Source organism: Castor canadensis, chromosome 13, assembly GCF_047511655.1.
Source record: "Castor canadensis chromosome 13, mCasCan1.hap1v2, whole genome shotgun sequence".
Taxonomy (NCBI): Eukaryota; Metazoa; Chordata; class Mammalia; order Rodentia; family Castoridae; genus Castor; species Castor canadensis.
This window is the reverse complement of record NC_133398.1, coordinates 105,625,461-105,644,846: the sequence shown is the minus strand read 5'-3', so window position 1 is coordinate 105,644,846 and position 19,386 is coordinate 105,625,461. Positions and strand designations below refer to the sequence as shown.

Genomic DNA, 19,386 nt, shown 5'->3' with positions numbered 1-19,386 from the left:
GGATGGAGACTGGAGACAGAGCAGGAGTGGGATGATGGGGACCAGGTGGTGTGGTCACTCAGCTTTAATAGACATCTCTGCCACCGAATGAGCTCTCTCCCTTGGAGGATTCTGGCAGTGAGTCACAGGCTTCCTTGGGTCCAAACAGGGCTATCATACATAGGATCAAGTTTCATTCTGCAAGTCCACATCTAGGTCATGATAAAGGTATTTCTCCCAGGGTCTTACAGAGAAAGCCAGCGGAGAGGAAGTGGCTTGGGGTTGTCTATCAAGTTGCAGAGTGACCACAAGACCTAAGTCACTTGCCGAAGGCTGCTTTCTACCACAGCGGCCCAATCTACGAAAAGGTCTGCCCTTTTCCTGGGGCCACTGTGGCAGGGCTCTGCAGAGAAACAGAGCAACAAGAGATACACAGGCATTCGCGCGTGGGCACACACACACACACATCTACTAAGGACTGGTTCACACAATTATGGAGGCTAATGGATCCAACATCTGTAGATCCAGTGCCCCAGCTGGAGTCTGAAGCAATCTACATTTCTGCAGAACCAGGAAGAGCCCCAGTCTGAAGAGAGTCAGCAGAAGAATCTGCTCTTACTGGGGGAGATTTGGCCTTTTGTCTTCACAAAGGTATATTCAGGCCTTTATCTGATTGGGTGAGACCCACTCACTCTGGGGAGGGCTTTCTACTTTACTCAGTCTACCAGTTCAAATGTTCATCTCATCTAAAAATACCTTCACATACACACTCAGAATAATGCTTGACTAAAAATATGGGTACCCTGTAACCCAGGCAAGTTGCTACACAAAAATTAACCATCACACCCACCAGATGTCTCCATGGAGAATGGAAAGCCTTTATCCTTTTCAAGTAAGCACCAGGTGATGAACCTGCACACTTCCACCTAAGGGCTTCACGCCCATGCACAGCCTGACTTGATCATTTCATTGATGGCTGCAGAAGGAGGACTTCCTCATTTCCCTGTTCCTTTTGTGCTTAGGGACTGACATTCATTCATCCAGTTGCTGCTGTCTCTCATGAACTACAGTCTAGCAGAAGTGAAGACTAGGCGTCACTGGGACTGTGAGAGAAGCAATGAGGGATGTCTGTCTTTAGGAGGTCTTTGTGGGCACAGAGCCCAGTTGCTAGGGTCCAGTGTCTGAGCTTTAAAATCCAGAGACAGGAGAGCAGACAGCAGTGGGCAAAGTCAGTGAGAGGTGTGAGGTGGGGATGAGGGTGAGGCAGGCGGGTAGAGGGGGGAGATGACAACTAGGAATTGTTGGGGAAAAGAAGCTTCATTGAAAGGGTTTCAAGGACACGTGGTCAAGGTCATGGGTCAACTCCTTGGTCCGTCTTAGCGGAACCTATAGGTAGGAGTAAAAAGCCCCATTATTTCTCAGGGCTTCTGGGGTGTGATTCCTGAGGCCAGTTTTAGAGCCATCACTGGGGAATTCATGGTCACCTTGTTATTTAAAGGTTACAGAGTTTCTCAGGAATTGGAGACTGGGTATCAGTCAAAACAAACTTTAGCCAATAGCCCAGCAATGACTGTTACATAGTAGGAAGCAACTGAATGAGCAGAATTGTCAATGATCCAACCGAGCGTCTTGGTAGGGTTAGAAACTGCTGTGTGCCACCTGGCCATGATGAGTGGCCACAGGAGCGTGTTCTCACCTCTCCTTTCCTTGACCTGATGCTGTAGAAGTCGAACAAATGAAGACCCAGTGGATCCCATTTGCAATTTGGGACAGAAATGGTTGCTCAGAGCTGTGCAACCACTGACACTCAGCAAATTTACGAGTAACTTTTCTTTTGTTTTGGTGGCTATGGGATTTGAACTCAGAGCTTCATGCTTGCTAGGTGGGGGCTCTACTACCATCCCATGTCACTCTGAGAAAATTTGGAAGGCTAGGCAAATAAGATTAAGTGAAATGACTGGGGACGTCCCGAGGTCAAGGGCACCACACTACCACTGAGGCAGACAGAGTCCTCTTCGTCTGGGCAGGGGTCATGTCCCTGAGAGCCTGAGTTTCTCACAAGGGAACAACACAGTAGGCCAAGGCTTGCACAGGATGCCTTAGTGTATGCCAGATGAATCCAATTCCCTCCTTCTTTTCCTTTTTCTCCTCACTTCTCCCCAAAGCCTATAGGATTGTTTCTGTGTTCAGGCACCAAAGGCCTGTGCTTTCTGACAATTTGGCAATTCTCTCCCAGGGATTCTTGTCTCTGAGGACTTCCCTGGTGTTATCTCATTTATCCTCACATAGGGGCCAATCCTTAAGCCGAGCGCAGGAGGGGGCCGTTCTGGGGAGGAGGGCGGTCTGAGCTCTGACGTGCTTCTCCCAAGCCCAAGGGTGGTCAGCATGCGCCTAGAGGATCCGAGCCCAGAGAAGGACGAGGCAGGCACGCGAGGGGAGAAGGCTGCCCAAGAAGAGAGACGTGCACAGGAAACGCTGGCGTCGCCACACGCTCACCTATAAGTTCTAGCCGGTGGTCAGTCAACTTCAGACGGAAATGGTCACGATCCTGACGCTGACCTTCGTTGCTGCCTGCTCGGCAGGTGCCCTCCCAAGCCCAGCCCGCTGACCCGGTTCAGTGTCTGTCCCTGCTAGGTCCCGGGGCTCACGGAGGCGACACATGGAGTTTGCCCGCCGTTCTGGGGAGTCGAGCGAGCCCCCATGTGGAGTGATGAATGGGGGTAGCATCCACGCGGGGTGAGGATCCTGCCCAGGTAAGATGGGCCGGACTGGGTGCTAGGCGGGCGGGGGCGCCCGGAGACTGGGGAGGGGGGGAAGGGACGGTGGGGAAGTGGGCGGGGCCGGGACGGGCAGAGGGGCGGGGCCGGGGCGGCGGAGGAGGGCGGACGGGGCCCCGCCCCCGCGGGCCGCTGGAAAAGTTTGCGCTGGGACTCGCGCGGGGGCAGAGACTGAGCCGGCCTCGACTCGAGCCCAGAACTGAGCGAGGAGGCAGGACGAGCCCCAAAGGGACCGCAGGCCAGGAGGGACCTCCCGAGCCCCGAGGCTGGAGCCTGAGCCGAGGAAGCGGCACCCACCCCGGCACCGCCGTGCGCCCCCTGCCAGGATGCCTGTGGCCCGAATGCCCTTTCCAGACGAGGTGAGCCGGCGAGACTGGTCCTGGGGGTGCGCAAACACCGAGCACGCGTGGAGTGGGCTGGGGGCACCACTGGATCCACTTTTCAGACAAAATTCCAACCGACTCAGGGCGCGATAGTGACCTGGGCGCACGAGCGCGCTGCAGCCGCCAGGGCGCTCCACATCAGCATCCCCCCTCCCCCGCCCCGTCATCCACTCCAGTGACCCAGCCACCGCAGGGGCAGAGGGGCACAATTCCTTTTCAGCTACAACTGGAGATTTTTAAGCGATCTGAATCTGAAAAACCCGAATAATGTTAGATGGCTGGACATGGAGAAGTTCACGTTTTCCTTGGACAGTTAAACACTTAGGTGCCCTCCTAGGAGAAGTGGGACTGGGGGTCGGGGAGGGATGTGGCCTTTCTTCTTTTAGGTTATGTTAGCCACATTCCAGTTTTCTAGCAGTTCTCAAACAAGACAATTAGGGCTGTAAGGATTGGAGCTGGAAGACAAAGTCCCCGCAATTCAATAATGAGGTTCCCAGAGAACTGCTATCTTACAGTCAAAACAGATAAAGCCTAGGAAGGCACTTTGCAGATTGTAACTGCGGGGTCTCTGAACTTCTCCCCACCCCCTCCTCCCCTCTGGCTTCAGACACTCCCAATGGCATATTTCCTTGTGGTGTTTTTATATTTAGATGGAAGAGAGGGACTTCTTGTGGAACTTTAAAGGGAATGCACTTGATTTGAACATTACAATAAGGAAAGATAGTAGCACGAGCAAAGGCTCTCCCCTGTACCAGGTACCCGTCCCTAGCCAGAGCTCTGAGACCTCCTGAGTTCTGCATGTTTCTACAAGACAGACATTAGAAAGCTTGGCTGTTGTAGATAATCATATGCACGTAATTTACCCTTTCAATATTTTTTTTTCATAGATGGAAAAATCTTGCAGATAGGGTTAACAAAGCTATTATTCCTAGAACGTACAGTGGAGGATTATGTTTTGCAGGTAAATGACTGACAAGAATGGCCATAGCCAGAGCTGGTTCTCTAACAGGTATAAGTGGTGGTGGTGGTGATGGTGCATGTTGTGCCTGTGGAGTTGTGGAAGTGTCCAGGTCTATACATTTTCCTACTTGATGCAGAGCTCAATGCTGGGATAAATAATTTTATTGCCTTAGTAGAACCACACATTGGGTTTTCTCAACCGCAAACCAGCCAGCATTCATATTGGGCCTACTAAGTGAATTATGGTGTACTTCAAAGAAGCATGTAACTGCTGTTCTAAAAGCAGCTTAGCTTACAAGGCTGAGAACATGGCACCATATTCCACCCTAAGAAGGAACTCTGTGATTGATACATGGCATCTGCTATGAACACTGTTCTCTGACACCAGAGATGTAACCTGCAAGCCAGCCCTTCACAGCTTCTCCTAAGATACAGTGAGAATGATGTCATAGCCAGTTTTCATCTCTGAAAAATACATTTTCCTCTTTACATCTGTGAATTTTTTGAAGTACAGGACTCTCATGATTTTCTACCTTATTTGGATGACAGAAACTCCCATTTCCTGTAAAAGAAGATCTAAGTATTGACATCATGACTGATTTCTCACAACTGAGGAACCAATTTTCCTCTTTCTAGAAATTAAAATACTTAATTCCATGGTATCACTTCCATCTTCTTCAACACCCACAGTTTATTTAAATATTTTTATGACAAAAATAATGAAAATTTGAACATGTCACAAATCTTGAAAAATATGGGGTTGCCTTGTGGTAGGAGCCCTTTTCCTCTGCCAAAGCCCAGGGGCCACTCTTTTTTTTTTTTCTTTTATTATTCATATGTGCATACAAGGCTTGGGTCATTTCTCTCCCCTGCCCCCACCCCTCCCTTACCACCCACTCCGCTCCCTCCTTCTCCCCCCCACCCCCTCAATACCCAGCAGAAACTATTTTGCCCTTATTTCTAATTTTGTTGTAGAGAGAGTATAAGTAATAATAGGAAGGAACAAGGGTTTTTGCTGGTTGAGATAAGGATAGCTATACAGGGCATTGACTCACATTGATTTCCTGTGCGTGTGTGTTACCTTCTAGGTTAATTCTTTTTGATCTAACCTTTTCTCTAGCTCCTGGTCCCCTTTTCCTATTGGCCTCAGTTGCTTTTAAGGTATCTGCTTTAGTTTCTCTCAGGGGCCACTCTTAAGAATTGCCCTACTGTGGTGTGTGTGTGGCCTGAGCCTTTCTGTGTCTTCACATCTAGCTTCATAACTCCTTTCTTAGCAATTTTGGATCCGGTTCATGTGATTCCTTTGCCATGCATTTTCTGTTGAATTGACTGCCTGAACAGATTTTCTATAGCTTTTGGAGATAATGTGATATTTGAAAAACAAAAACAAATATGGTGAATGGAATTCTATCTAACTTTAGTTTGTAATACATTTCAATTATTGGTTTTGTTGCTGCTATGGGGCAGAAAGTCTCCTTCTCTCCCCTCCCTCTGCATTCTTTTTATGAGTCCAGGCAATGGCCCTGGGATCAAGTCAGTGAAAAGTTTGTTCCATGGAGAATGAGGCATTAGTGGTGGGTGTCCCCTGTCCACAAGCTGTGCTGGTGTCAGCTGCACTGAGGCCATCAGTCAGTTGTCCATGCTCCTTGGCTTTGAAGGTTCTACCCCATTTCCCTGGCTTCAGACTTTTCCAAATATTTCAATAAAGCCCCTAGAATGGCATTCTAACATTTTGCTAGCATTGTAGCTAGATGTGATTGGGCTTAGAGCCTATTAGAGAAGCTCTCACCACCTCCTAGTTAAAGGACAAGGAGGAAGGTGACAGCCTGCCCTGATAGGGTGGGCTGGAACCAGATGACCTGGACATCCAGCTCAGCCAGGATTTGCCACTAAGGATGAATGCCCCTCCCCCAGTCTCAGTTTTCTCAGAAGGCATGTGCTGTTGTGGGGACTAGATGTGACCTGAGGGACCACAGATGGGCTTCTTGGGCAAGATGCCTCCTTTTAGCTGTATGTCTTTAACTTCCTTACAAAACCTATTTCTGCACACCCGCATTTGTTTTGTGGAAATCATGGTAGTAATTAAATCTGCCCCTTGCTGAGAGTGGGCAGAGTAGAGAAGGTTTGAAAAGATGCTGGAAAGTGGGGTGTAGGGTGTGGGGGGTGGGTGCAGCAAATTTGGTTGCCTTCCCATGGGTAAGTCTGGAAGACCAGGTGGACATTCGCAGGAAGATAGTTGGATAGATCTGTGCATAGAGCTGTGATGGCATAGATCTGTGATGGCATCTGAGACTTGTTTGCTAAAGAGAAGGACATGGGAAAAAGCCACCAGGATGCTGCAAGCCCCACTAGACAGGCAGGGTCATGTCCATGCTCTGAAGAAGAAAAAGTAAGCTATCAAGTCTCCACCTGACTTCACAGGTTGTCATTCACAGGGCGCTTCACTGAAGTGTCAAGTGCAGGAGGCTGTGCGTGCCAAGCCCTCATTTTGCCACAAACTGTCTCTGGAGGCAAAGCGAGTTCACCCAAGAAAACCAGAGCAGGGAAAAAGACTCATTAGCAAAGGAATTTTGCTGGAGTTGTGAAATGGCCAGCTCACTATTTGTTTTCTAAGTTCTGGTAAATGAATGAAGAAAGAAAAAAAGAAAGGAAGAGAAGAAAACAGAAAGAAGAGAGAGAGAGAGAGAGAGAGAGAGAGAGAGAGAGAGAGAGAGAGAGAGAGAGAGAGAGAAGGAAGGAAGGAAGGAAAGAAGGAAAGAAAGAAAGAAAGAGTAAAAGGGAGGAAAAGGACGGAGGGAAATACTTTCCAAGAAATTTTGCTTGTTTGTTGGCAAACATTTAATTTCATTTATTTGAACAGTGAAGTAGTTGGTCTCCCAGGGAGGACATGCCTTTTAAAAATACAGTGTCCTGAATCTGACCAAAGGAAATTTCTTTTTTGGGGAGTGGGGAGTGAAGGGGAAAGGCTATGCTTTGTAGAAATATTTTCTTTTTCCCCCTTTTTCTTCTTTTTATAGTTTGTTTACTTTTTAAACTGATGTGTGGAGAAAGTGAACCGTCAGTGTGGAAAGCACATCTGGAATCCATCTGGCTCCTCCCCACCTCCCCTGGGGATGCTCCTTTTGGCGTGGGGGAAGGTAGGCATCCCTAGCGCTGGCAAGGTCTAACTTGGGGTCATCCACTGTGAAATAATTTTCTAGAAGGCATCTTACTCCTTCTTGACAAAAGAGAACGTCTTGGTGCTAAGATGCCTTGGGGTAGGCTGTGTGACCTGAGCTTAATGAGGCCAACGTGGGTCCTAAGGGAAGTCCAGAAGTGACAGAGGCTCTCACTAAACAGAGTGACTGAGGATGCAGGTGCTGCCAACCATGAAATACTTCAGTCCCTGTCAAAGCCCAGGGAGGAGGGTGAGGAGTCTGCTCGGGCTGTCGGGGACCCATCAGTGCAGGACTTGGAAATGAGTACTGGATCCTTGCTCACCCTCCAGCAAGGATCTGTCAGGGAATCTGCATTGGTTAGACCACTGCGAGTGAGAGAGAGCATCTCTACCCTGGAGCTTGCCTGGACCTCTGCGTCTCCTGGAATGTGTTTCAGCTTTCCGAATGCAAACATCATCAGTCCGCACATAGCTGTATTTCTCAGAACTGGGGTCTCTTTTTAAATGTTCAGGAAGAGCTTAATTAGCAGTCAAACTTACAATGTCACTGCCAGCTCTGGACACTTACTCTTTCAAATAGAGTAAAATACAAGTCTCTCTACCGCATCAGTCTTCCCCTTAGTGGGGACGCTCTTGTCCCTCATGAACATCCATTTTGCAGGATGGACCGGACAAGTACTCACTTCCAGGAAGCCCAGCACCTCTGTGTCATGGTTAAGGCCTGCCTTAGATTCCAGCAGGCCAGTCAGAAAGCAAAGGTGACCTGCAAAAATTCAGGCATGTGATTGCAGAGAGAGTGGCTCAACCAATGCTAGCAGCACTACTCCCTGAGAAGCTGCAGAAGCAATTACCCATGTCCACAAGCTGGAATGAATAGTGGTATATGCAGCCACATGCTGGGTGGGAGAAAAAGGACTTGCTTGCACCCACAGGCATGACTCCCGGGAGCGTCCTGGTTAGAGAAGTGTACTAGGCAGCTGTCTCTGTGGGCTCCATTTATACAAAGGGAAGAAGCAAGCTGACCTCATCTGAGGAGAAGTCCACACCAGTCATCCTCAGGGGTGGTGGTGACCAGGAGAGGCACTAGGTAACCTGAGGAATGGGGCCCATCCTGCTGCTGATCTCACAGGTGTTAAGGTTGTCTGTGTGGCAGGCTGGCCTCCCAGTGTGATGTCCAGAGCTTCAGTGACCAGCAGTGGCAGTACTGAGATGTCCCCACCTTGCCCTTAGCAGATGAGGAGAGTGGCACAGTGAGAGGGGCAGAGCATTCTTCCCACAAACTCAAGGCTGGCACTCCACAAGACAGGAGGGGAGGGGAGAGGAGAACTTCTCCATGACATGATTTGCTTGTGTGCAATAACCACAAGCAAAATCAATCCAAAATCAATCTGGCCTTTGATTTTTAGCCTAGCATTTAACTCTCAGGGTGGGGCCACCTTTGTAAATATTACTAACCAGGGGAAATATACCTTTGGATTCCAAAGATAACCAGATATCTTCCAGTCATAGAGAATTCATATTTAACAAAAGCTATTCTGTAAAAGTAACGCTCCATGAGTGATTAATATTTCATTAAGAGAAACAAGAATTCAAGCATTAATGGGAAAGAATGTCCATGGTCTCAATGCATCTCTGGCACATCTTCCATTATTTTTACTGGGGTTATTGGGTTGCCGGTTACTTGTTTTTATTGTTTGCTTATTCTTCTTTTGCTCCGTTCATCCCTATAAACAGAGATCGGTGGGGGGTGGGGTGGAAAGAAGAAAAAGATAAGCGCTTGCAGAGTCTTGTGCTCTTTGTCCCTAACAGATCCTGTCGGACCTGGTCGATTTAAAGGGACTCACTTCCCTTCTGTTCACACTTTTGGCAACATCCAAGGTGTTCAAAACTTCCAAGGGAGTGATGGGGTGTATAAAGTGGGGTGTGGATTACAGTGGGAGAAAGTGGATACAGGAGACAAGCTGAGTCAGCAGAAGAACAGTCTGAATTATAAGCATACCCGCATCACCTGAAACGCTGAGAACGTGGTGTCATACTGAGTGGGAGGCAGGGCTTTAGGCGTTGACATCGGAGCCACAGTCTGTCTAAGCTTGCCAGCTTCTGGGACAGAAGCCCCTGATGGTGGAGCAGATAGCCCAGGGACATGTTGAGGTAAGCTGGCACAGTGGTGGCATAGATGGCACAGCTGACAGCCTGGCAGGGAGGGGACAGGGCATGGGACAGTCCCTCCAGCATCTATGCAGGTCCATTCAGCATCATGGTGAAAGCTGCAGCCCAACTGCTGTGGGGGGAACAGCGCCCACAGGACATGGCACTGGGTGTGCTCTTTGTCCTAGCAAACCCAGGAGTTGCCCATTTGGACATGGAAATAGTAATTCTCCAGTCACTGATCACAGATAAAGAAACATGTGGACAAGCGATAATAAAGCCACAAGCGTCTCTTGAGCATCTTTTAATGCTGGGACCGAGACTGTGAACTTCAGTGTGTAGGTGAGAGTGTAAAATAAGCTATCAGGCAGAGTCCACATGTTAGTGGGTTCATAGTCAGTGCTCAGAAAATTTCAGCTGCATATTAATTCTACTCTTTAAAAGAGAGCTTGCAATTTTTTTAAGTGACTTGCAGCCTCAGGGGAAATTCCCTGGGGGAGGAGGGCTGGCCTTATAGCAGAATCTGACTTGGGAGTTTGAAGGACAGACAAGAATTAAATAAAAATCAGGAGAGGCGAACATGGGAAGGGGCCAGTAAGAAAGCTGCCCACCAAGCTGTCCTGTCTGGGTCCAGGAAAACCTGCAGAGGCCCAAGGTCCTGGGCTGCTGGAGAGGTGTGCCACAGTACAGTGAGCTCAGAATGGCAGGGGAGGTCTGAGCAGGTGACTCCCTCCATCAGCAACCCAGCTTCAGAGCTGGGCTGCATTCCTTTTTGAAGTTAAAAGAGGACCTTGGCCAACATATAAAGGTTTCTGCCAGCATGTAGCATTCAAGCTGACTTTGACCTAAGCCCTCTGTGATGCCATGCAGACAGCTCTCCTGGAGGGACAGCGTGGGATAGTTCCAGGCAGAACGCAGATGGCACTTCAGACAGCAACCAGGGCTTCCAAAACTACCAGCCCCTCCTAGTTCTAGGACACTGGAAGAAATCTCTGCAAAGAAACCATGTCTGTCTTTTCCTAATCTTGGAAAATCCAAGATCTTCAGAGTGATGTGGGAAGGGAAGGGCTTGGATGGTGTCTGTGGTCTCAAGAGCTTCTCAGTCTCACAGCAAAGCCACCAGCAGGAGCCACTGTTATTCAAAGGCCTCACTGGACCTAAATTTATATGTGGAAAAGCTCATGGACAACAGAGGCCTTCAGATTCTGTTGGAGTTGGAGGCTTCTAGCAAGCACAAGGTCCTGAGTTCAAGCCCCAGTACTACCAGAAACAAAACAAAACAACTTCAGATTCTATTGAACCCCAAAATGCAGACCCCTACTTTGTTGCAGAGCAGTTCATCAGTCTCTGAACCAAATTTAGGGCTGCAGGTTAAACATTATGAGGGTAACCAAATCTTCACTGAATACAAATAGTGGAGTATTTTAAATTAACTTCATTTGGTCTTCATTAGGTATTTAAATATTCAAATAATTTTAATTTTAAAAATGTGAATCTATGGAGGAGATAAAGGTGAAGGAATATGTTTGATGGGTTCACATACTTACATGAAATAGAGTGATGAAACCTCTTGCAAGGGCTTTAGGTGGGATGGGGAGGAGGTTGTGAGGGAGATGGGTGGGCAATCTAACCGATGTACAATGTAAGGCCGTTTGTACTGGCACAATGACTCCCCCCAGTACAACAAATATATCCTAATAAAAATGGAAAAAATGTGAATCTAGAAAGATAGTTTTCAGTCACACATAGAAGCTAAAAAGTTGATTTCACAGAAGTAGAGGGAAGAACAGCGGTGTCTCGAGATTGGGTGGTGGGGAGGGCAGTGGAAGGAGGTTGGGTAAGGTGTGCAGAGTTTCAGTTGGGTACGGAATGAGTTCTAGTGTTCTATAGCAAGATGAGGTGGCTCTATAGCAATTTGTGATATGTCTTATAAAGAACCAGAAAAGAGGAGTTCAGAACTTCCCAATACAAAGAAATGATAAATGTGTAAAAAGGTGGAAATGCTAATTACCCTGATTTCGCCATTAGACATATTTATATATTGAATAACCACTCTGCACCCCACAAATATGTACGTATATTGCGTGGTAGTAAAAGTAAGACAGTCCACTGGAAACAACTTCCACCTTAATCGCTGGGTCAGCATCATCTGTATCACGGGAGGCTGATCAAGATTAGCACTGGGGTCAGGTGGACGCATCCAGGAAGTATCCCAGTCAAGACCCTGTTGACCGGGTGCTGGACTCACTGCCTTCAGGTCTCATAGGGCCCCCAGATACACTGTGTCCTCTGGCCTAGATGCATCGACGCAGTTATACTTAACAGTTAGGCCTCTGGTTTTTTTCATGGTGTTAGGGATAGAACCCAGGACCTTCTGGGCTCCATGCCCAGCCTGGACCTCTGCATTTAATCCATGCTCAAAGCTCAAAACTCACATGGCGTGCTTCACTTTCCTTTTCTTCCATTTGTACGGGTTTGTATTCCTTCCTCACTGAGCTCCAAGCTCAGCTTTGCACAGTGAAGTGGTCACATAGGCCATGCTTAGCCTCAGGCTGTCCTTCCTGCCATGGCTGCATGGTCAGGCCTCAGGGCTCTCTGATAGATAGACCAAAGGCCCATCCAGAGGAAGTATGGGCACCTCCTAGTATATCTCCCCCAAACTCATCAGGGTGGTCTCAGAAGTCCAGTGGGCACCATTCTGACTCTGTCCTGGGTTTTCTTGTTTTGTTTTGTCCTGAGACAATCCTGTTTGTCCCTGGATAACTAAGGGTAATGGTTTACCAGCTCCCTTGTGGTGGATGAGGGCTAACCCGTTAGCATTTCTTGGTGCTTCGAAATATCCAAGTGGAAGCTTTATTTGGGGCTCTGTGTGCCTTGATTACATGAATAAGTAATTCGTGCATTAAAACTCTACCCTGGTCTCTGTCAACCACTTACAAACTTGGCTTGTGTTTAAGATCCTGCTCTGCAGCCCTACCCAACCAATGCTTAAAGCACTGTTTTTTGCACGGCTCCTTATGTGTTCACTTTATCCACGGGTCCCACTCCTTTCATCTTGTTACAGGAGCCTGTTTTCATCATCCTTGCTGGAGTCGGGCCTGCACTTATTCCCAAAGCTACTGTGGCAGCACTGGCTGTCCTCTGAAATGAATGTTCCCTGGGCGCCCTCTTGTGGATTGTGGAGCTAACTGTCCGTCAATGCCAAGGGATGGCAACCACAGTCCGGCCACGCCCCCTGCCCATCTTGGGGAATGAGACTCTGCTGGCACATTACAACTACGTGGGTAAGCTGGAAGGCAGGCTGCGGGACCCCCCCAAGGGCAGCACACTCACCACCATCCTCTTCTTGGTCATCTGCAGCTTCATTGTCTTGGAGAACCTGATGGTTTTGATTGCCATCTGGAAAAATAATAAATTTCACAACCGCATGTACTTTTTCATTGGCAATTTGGCTCTCTGTGACCTGCTGGCAGGCATAGTGTACAAGGTCAACATTCTGATGTCAGGCAAAAAGACGTTTAGCCTGTCTCTGACGGTCTGGTTCCTCAGGGAGGGCAGTATGTTCGTGGCTCTCGGGGCATCCACCTGCAGCTTACTGGCCATCGCCATTGAGCGGCACTTGACAATGATCAAGATGAGACCGTATGACGCCAACAAGAAGCACCGTGTCTTCCTTCTGATTGGGATGTGTTGGCTCTTTGCGTTTTCGCTGGGCGCCCTGCCCATCCTGGGCTGGAATTGCTTGCAGAACTTCTCTGACTGCTCCACCATCTTGCCTCTCTACTCCAAGAAGTACATTGCCTTCTGTATCAGCATCTTTATAGCTATCCTGGTGACCATCGTTATCCTGTATGCACGCATCTATTTCCTGGTCAAGTCCAGCAGCCGCAAGGTGGCCAACCACAACAACTCAGAACGGTCCATGGCCCTGCTGCGAACGGTGGTGATTTGTAGTGAGTGTGTTCATCGCTTGCTGGGCCCCCCTTTTCATCCTCTTCCTCATCGACGTGGCCTGCAGGGTGAAGGAGTGCTCTATATTGTTCAAGGATCAGTGGTTCATCATGTTGGCTGTCCTCAACTCTGCCATGAACCCTATCATCTACACGTTGGCTAGCAAGGAGATGCGGCGTGCCTTCTTCCGGCTGGTCTGCAGCTGCCTGGTCAGGAGCCAGGGGGCCCATAACTCGCCCATGCAACCTGCACTCGACCCAAGCAGAAGCAAATCGAGCACCAGCAACAACAGCAGCCACTCCCCAAAGATCAAGGAAGACCTGCCCCGTGCAGCCACCTCTCCCTGCATCACTGACAGAAACAGAATGCTTCAGAACGGGGTCGTGTGCAAGTGAACACCTTCATGAGGCCATCTCTACAGCCACACTCTTATTTATGGCACTTCCCTGTGCGCCCCTAAAGACTTTGACTTGGGGAATCTGCTTGATGTGGCCCAACAGCCTGCCCAGTGTGGATGTCTCCCGAGGAAGGGACACAAGGAGTTGCCATCTACTTTCAATATAGATGTGCCTTGTCTGTTTCCTGCCCCAGCATCTTCAGGATGTACTCAGCTGCTGACATTATCTCCTGCCTTCCACTGAATCCCAGACATCACTTTCCCTTGTTGAAGGAGAGGGAAGGTAGTGATGCAGGATACACATGATGATTTTTGATAACTTCACACTACATTTATTATGCATAGAATTGGTGCTCATATATTTATCCATGACCATATTGTATGGGATTTGTGTTCCAGGCGTTTGCCAAGTGGAGGCCACATAACTATCTATGTAACTGGTTCTACAGATGTGTTCTGACTACAGCACCAGGAACAAGGACATGGCATGATTAAGTGGACATGCCACTCCCTGCCTCCCTGGAGTGATCTGAGATCTCATGCTAGGCAAGGTTTTAAGGCTTCTATATTCATAGAAAGGTTTGTCCGAGGCCAGTTTAGATGTGTGGAGGCTCCACCAAGGAGCTGGGGCCGTGGGCAGTTTTGAGAGCAGACACTGTCCGTGACTGTGAGAGCCGTGAATTGTCAGAAAACATCATCTGCCTGTTGATGCATTACAGTTCAGAGAGCTGAACTGTGATGTTTCCCACATGATACCGAAAGATTTCATTGCAACATCAGCTGAGCCTATGTCACTCCGTTTACAAAGGAACTGCTCAGAAGACATCTTACACGCTCCTCGCCAAGGATTCCACACGCGGTACACAGATGAGGTGTGAACAGGTGTGTGGAGCTCGCATGTACACACCACTGCTGGGTGAAGTGCTTTGTAAAAACACCAACAAACACAATCGTCAAAAGGATTCTCACCTGCGGGAGCCTCATGAGCGTCCCCTAAAGTCTTGTAGGTTCAATGAGAATTGTGCCTTGTTAATAACTGAATGAGCAGTCTTAATGACTTTCTAGAAGAAATTTATGCGGGAATATCACCTGAGGCACGTACTCTTATTCGGGACTTTTCCATTGTCCACATGCTCACCAAAGACTCTTCCTTATAAGACGACATAGAATGTCATCTGAGAAACGCAGTGCTCTGTGCAGCCATTCTTTTTGTTTTGTTTTGTGTTTTTGCTGTGTTCTCTACATCACTGAAAAATAGCTGGTTCTCTGGTCACATAGCCTGAGAAACTCCAGGGCACTCCAAAAAAAAGGAAATCATTAAGGCACCAGGTTTAGGGGAAAAATAAATAAATAATTGCATCTGGGAGCCAAAATGCATTTTCACATGGAAAATGAAATGACTTTAGGACTTGGTCTGTCCTAATTTTGAGTTGCTTTGGGGGTCTTGGATCTCTTGGGCAAACAACACTTTGCCCGTGATCCTGAGTATAAACGTCAGCTCTCATTCATTAGCCACACCCACTGTTCCCACTAGGAGGTGTCCATGCTTGTGGTGTGACCTAGGGTCCTTAGCGAAAACTCAAAACTTTTAAGCAATCAAAATTTAAAATATACTAAAAAAGTAATTTGCTCGTTTGATATATGCAAAACCCAATCACCTTTGATAGCCATACACACCTTCCTAACTGGCTAGCCAGCTGGAGATAATTTAGAAGCAGGGCATGTCAAAGCCTTCACCCTGAAGGATAGAAACAGGGTTTCAAATGCCATAACACAGAGAACCTATGCATCAGGTCTCATTGCCGTTAACCACCTTTACTATTTCCAATGTGTGTTTGTGAAATAAAACTGAAAGCCTTCATATAAGCCCATTCTTGAGAGTCCACGTGGTAGATTGTGCCCATGCTTTCACACAAGCTCTTCCTAATCACCTGGTACCTTTGTCCTTATTTGGGAAATAAACACTTAGCACCCCCAATCACCTTTTACCTTTATCCCTCCCCACTCTCATAGATGGTGTTTTATTGAAGCTTTGGTGTACTGGGCACTATTTGTACCAGCTTTGGAAGATCCCACTGTTTTGAAGAAAAGGACCAATACACAGCTATTTGATAGGAGGAATTTGTGAGAGCCGTTCCAACAGTACAGCCAAAGTCATGGGATCTCTGGTTCTGCTTCCATGGCTGTGATTTATGCAAGAGTTGTGGACAGGCAGAGCAGACCTTTGCTCTAGATTTCTCCTTCACAAATAAAAGTTTTAGCCTCTCTGTCCTGTGTCCTTTGAAAAGAGCATCTGGTGTTTGGCATAAATATATGTTCTGATGGTAACACTTACTACAACTGATTCACCAAAGAATGCAGCCGCCTGGCTCATCTGTCACTTCTGATCCTTGTCAAGGCCATGAATCCCCAAGGGTCCCTCCAGAGCACTCTACTAAGCTGCCACTTTCCTTCTGGGGAGTGCCTGAGAACACTTATTTTCTAGAAGAAAGTTTCAAACCTCTCTCCTCTGTTTTGTGAGACAGTGCAAGACCCGTTATCCAAATGAACGAGACTTTTCAAGACAGTCTTTATTGCCAACAGACTTACATCTATAGCCACTGAAACAATTAACTATTAAAAAATGGTCGTTTCTCTCAACCACTGAGCCATAGTTATTCTGAGCTGGTAAAGAGCCTTTCACAGAAGTGTAACAAGGTGCATTTTATAGAAAACATCTAATTACATTGCCAGTTCCATGCTTTTAAATTGTATCTAGAAGTGCAAAATCTCAACACTCAAGTGTTTTCAGTATCTAAGTCAAATATCTAAAGGGGGTGCTACGTAATCAGAAATGCACGTACCACTTTTCTGATGATAAAGGCACATTTTCCAATGACCAATTATAATGAGAAGTGCAGCATTACCTAAATAATGGCATCTGTCATTCCTGGGTCACGGTGATGACATGGAGATGCTATGTGCTACCTCCACCGGGCGATCCCAGAAGCACGGGGACGTGCCAGACCCACAGTGAAGGGCCCGCGAGTGGAAAGCACATCATTTCGTGAAGGAGTGAAATGGATTCCCTGAAGGGGCGGAAGGAGACTAAGCCAATTATCTTCACCTGTCTTTTCAGATGAGTCTCCAAGATGTGGCCAAATAAGTCAGCTTTCATCAAAGATAGAAAACTTGAAATCGGTGTTATACATCCACCCGAGGGATGTCCGAGAAGCCATTTCCATTCCAGTATGAAGGTAGAAAGGAGTGTATTGTGTACACCCACACAGACTTCTTCAGTAATTCTTCTGTGTTACAAAAGTCAATGGAAATGAAGCAAACACTTCAATCAGTAATCATTTATCAGTATGTATAATTTGCCACCCAAATGCTTTTAAAAAATTACTAAATATCTCATTATTACATATTTAGTTTTTACATGGCACTATCTCCAAATCCTGGGATTTAAACACCAAATGTTCAATTCTGAATACAAAGAAACAGTCATATACTTAATTTCACAATATTCCGGAACAAGTTATATTCAATAGTCAAATGAACAGAGAACATTCCGCTTGCAACTCACACATAGTTGTTACAAAAAAAAGGAACTCGTGTTCAGAGGTGGGTTTGTTGTTCGTTTCTATATTGTGAACTGTCACGCTTGATTTCAGTGGTTAGAAACTTTGTTGTGGTGAAAGTGTCTACTTGAGTGTCAATTCGTGGCCTCGAAGGCTTCAGGTCAGGCCACCCTCCAGGCATAGTTCTACAATAGCTCAAGGTGAGCCAACAAAATAGACATTTAAAGCTGTGGGGTTTTTTGTTTCCTATGGTTTCCCCTGTGAGGATGGTTCTTCCATCCCAGGGGGAGGAGCCTGTGTGTTTGGGGTCTCAGGGATTCACTTATTCGGGGCATCTGAGACAGCAGAGAGAAGGCTGGGAGCTGCTCCCTTCCCTCTGAGCATCCTACTGACCTGGTGCCTCCCAGGACCAGGTGAGTCCTGAGCCTGCCTCACCCAGTGTCTGTTCTGCCTCCTCTGCTGCTCCACATCACCAGCTACTGTGCAAAACTGGTGCCTAACCTCAGTGGTCGTATTGAACTTGAACACACCAGCACCATAAGGCTTGCCACACTCCAACCCCCTCGTGTGTGTGTGTGTGTGTGTGTGTGTGTGTGTGTGTGTGTGTGTTACTAGCTTATAAACTCAAGCAGAATTCTCAAAGTTTCACTGGAATTTTCATCCCAGGAACCCCAGTGCAGGGCCTGCCACATAGTAACTAACACACAAATATGACCAGGAAGGCTGGCTAGAAAAGCAAGAGGCTGTGTGGACCATATGCAGTACACCCAGGAAACACAATCACTAGCCCAAACACACCACAATGGAGACAGCCTCCTTTTCAGCACAAAAGTGCTGTGTGCTACTGGGTAGATAAAAATGTAAGTCTGCAGGTGTTTTCTCTTCCTTCTTCCTTCTTCCCACCTTTATCCTACCTGTAGGCCTTTTTTCCTTGTCTTCCCCTGCTGACTTCCCTCTTGTCCCTCTGTAATGGCCCACAGTGCCCCCTCACTGTCCTTGTGCCCAGTTCCTGCTCCTTTTATGCTGGGGTACTGCAACCTGCAGTATCCAGGGCCCTCCTGCCTATGTCTGCAGGTTCCAGGAGCTGTCAATCCCCAAATTCTCCATGCTTGCTTGAGTCCTACTTGTCCTTGTTAGTTACAAAACCCGAGGAGTCCCAAGGTGCTCAGCACAGAGCCTATCTGTGTGTGGACACACGCACACAGAGATGCATATCGCTCTGATCAATGGAAGTTATATATATATATATATATATATATATATATATATATATATATATATATAAACCACATTCACAAGTCCTGGAATCAAGTTGCAATTTTTTTCTGGCTGCTGTAAAATGTGCCAGTTTTAAAGCTACATTTGTTGCTTGCAAACTTATAAATATGTATAAACCCCATTATAAATAAATCGTGTCTGGCAGATGGCATTTTATTTGCCAGCAATGGGTGCATTGAGTTATAAGTGGTTATTAATCCTCCACTTTTAAATTCACAGATTGGGTCCTGGGATTTCTAACATGAAGTGGTGTGAAAATCACAAAATAGAGGGGAAAGATATCAATAAGAGTCAGGGAAGGGCTGGATACTGTCAGCAGTTGATGGTTCCCAAAGTCAAGACTCCTGACTGACAGCATCAGTATCATCTCAAAATGTTTTTGAAAGGCAAATTTCCAGGCTTCACTCCAAGCCCACTGAGTCAGGACCTCAGGGAACAGAGCCCTGCAATTTTTGGGTGAACCCACAAGAAGCCAGATGGTTCCGGTGGTTGCCCTCCACCTCAAGTCTACTCATTAGAAATGCCTGCCTGTAGCCAAGGAATTCCCAGCTTGCAGAGTATGCTGGGGGGTCCACAGGCAGTGAAAAATTATCCCAGGTCTATAGCTATACCACTCTGAATGCTCTCACGAGGCTAAGTCTGACCTCAAAAGCTAAGCAGGCTGGTCACTGGCTAGCACTTGGATGGGAGAAATTGCCCCTGGAAACAGCCTTCATGGATGATGGGCTTGGTGGAGAGTCCGACATTCTGCCTCAGCCCTGTCTCTCAGGGCTCCAGAGGGAACTGCCCTGGTCAG

The 19,386-nt window shown here is 47.3% G+C and overlaps 2 protein-coding genes across 3 annotated transcripts in view; one reads left to right on the top strand and one right to left on the bottom strand.

Moving 5' to 3' along the window:
* Positions 1–2,873: 2,873 nt before the first annotated feature.
* Positions 2,874–16,019, top strand: LOC141415551 (sphingosine 1-phosphate receptor 3-like). The gene is given in 3 exon segments (XM_074052418.1): positions 2,874–3,115; positions 12,469–13,353; positions 13,355–16,019. Coding segments are annotated over 2 exon segments (1,137 nt in total). The 5' UTR covers positions 2,874–3,115; positions 12,469–12,612; the 3' UTR covers positions 13,751–16,019.
* Positions 16,020–16,288: 269 nt separating this feature from the next.
* Positions 16,289–19,386, bottom strand: part of LOC109675955 (SHC-transforming protein 3) — a 171,888-nt gene continuing 168,790 nt past the window's right edge. Inside the window, exon 10 of one of the 2 annotated variants that reach the window (XM_074052413.1) lies at positions 16,289–17,039. In XM_074052413.1, coding sequence (XP_073908514.1) covers positions 16,709–17,039 — 331 coding nt within the window. In that variant the 3' untranslated portion in view covers positions 16,289–16,708. The remainder of the gene's footprint in view (positions 17,040–19,386) is intronic. The other variant, XM_074052409.1, reaches the window with a different exon arrangement.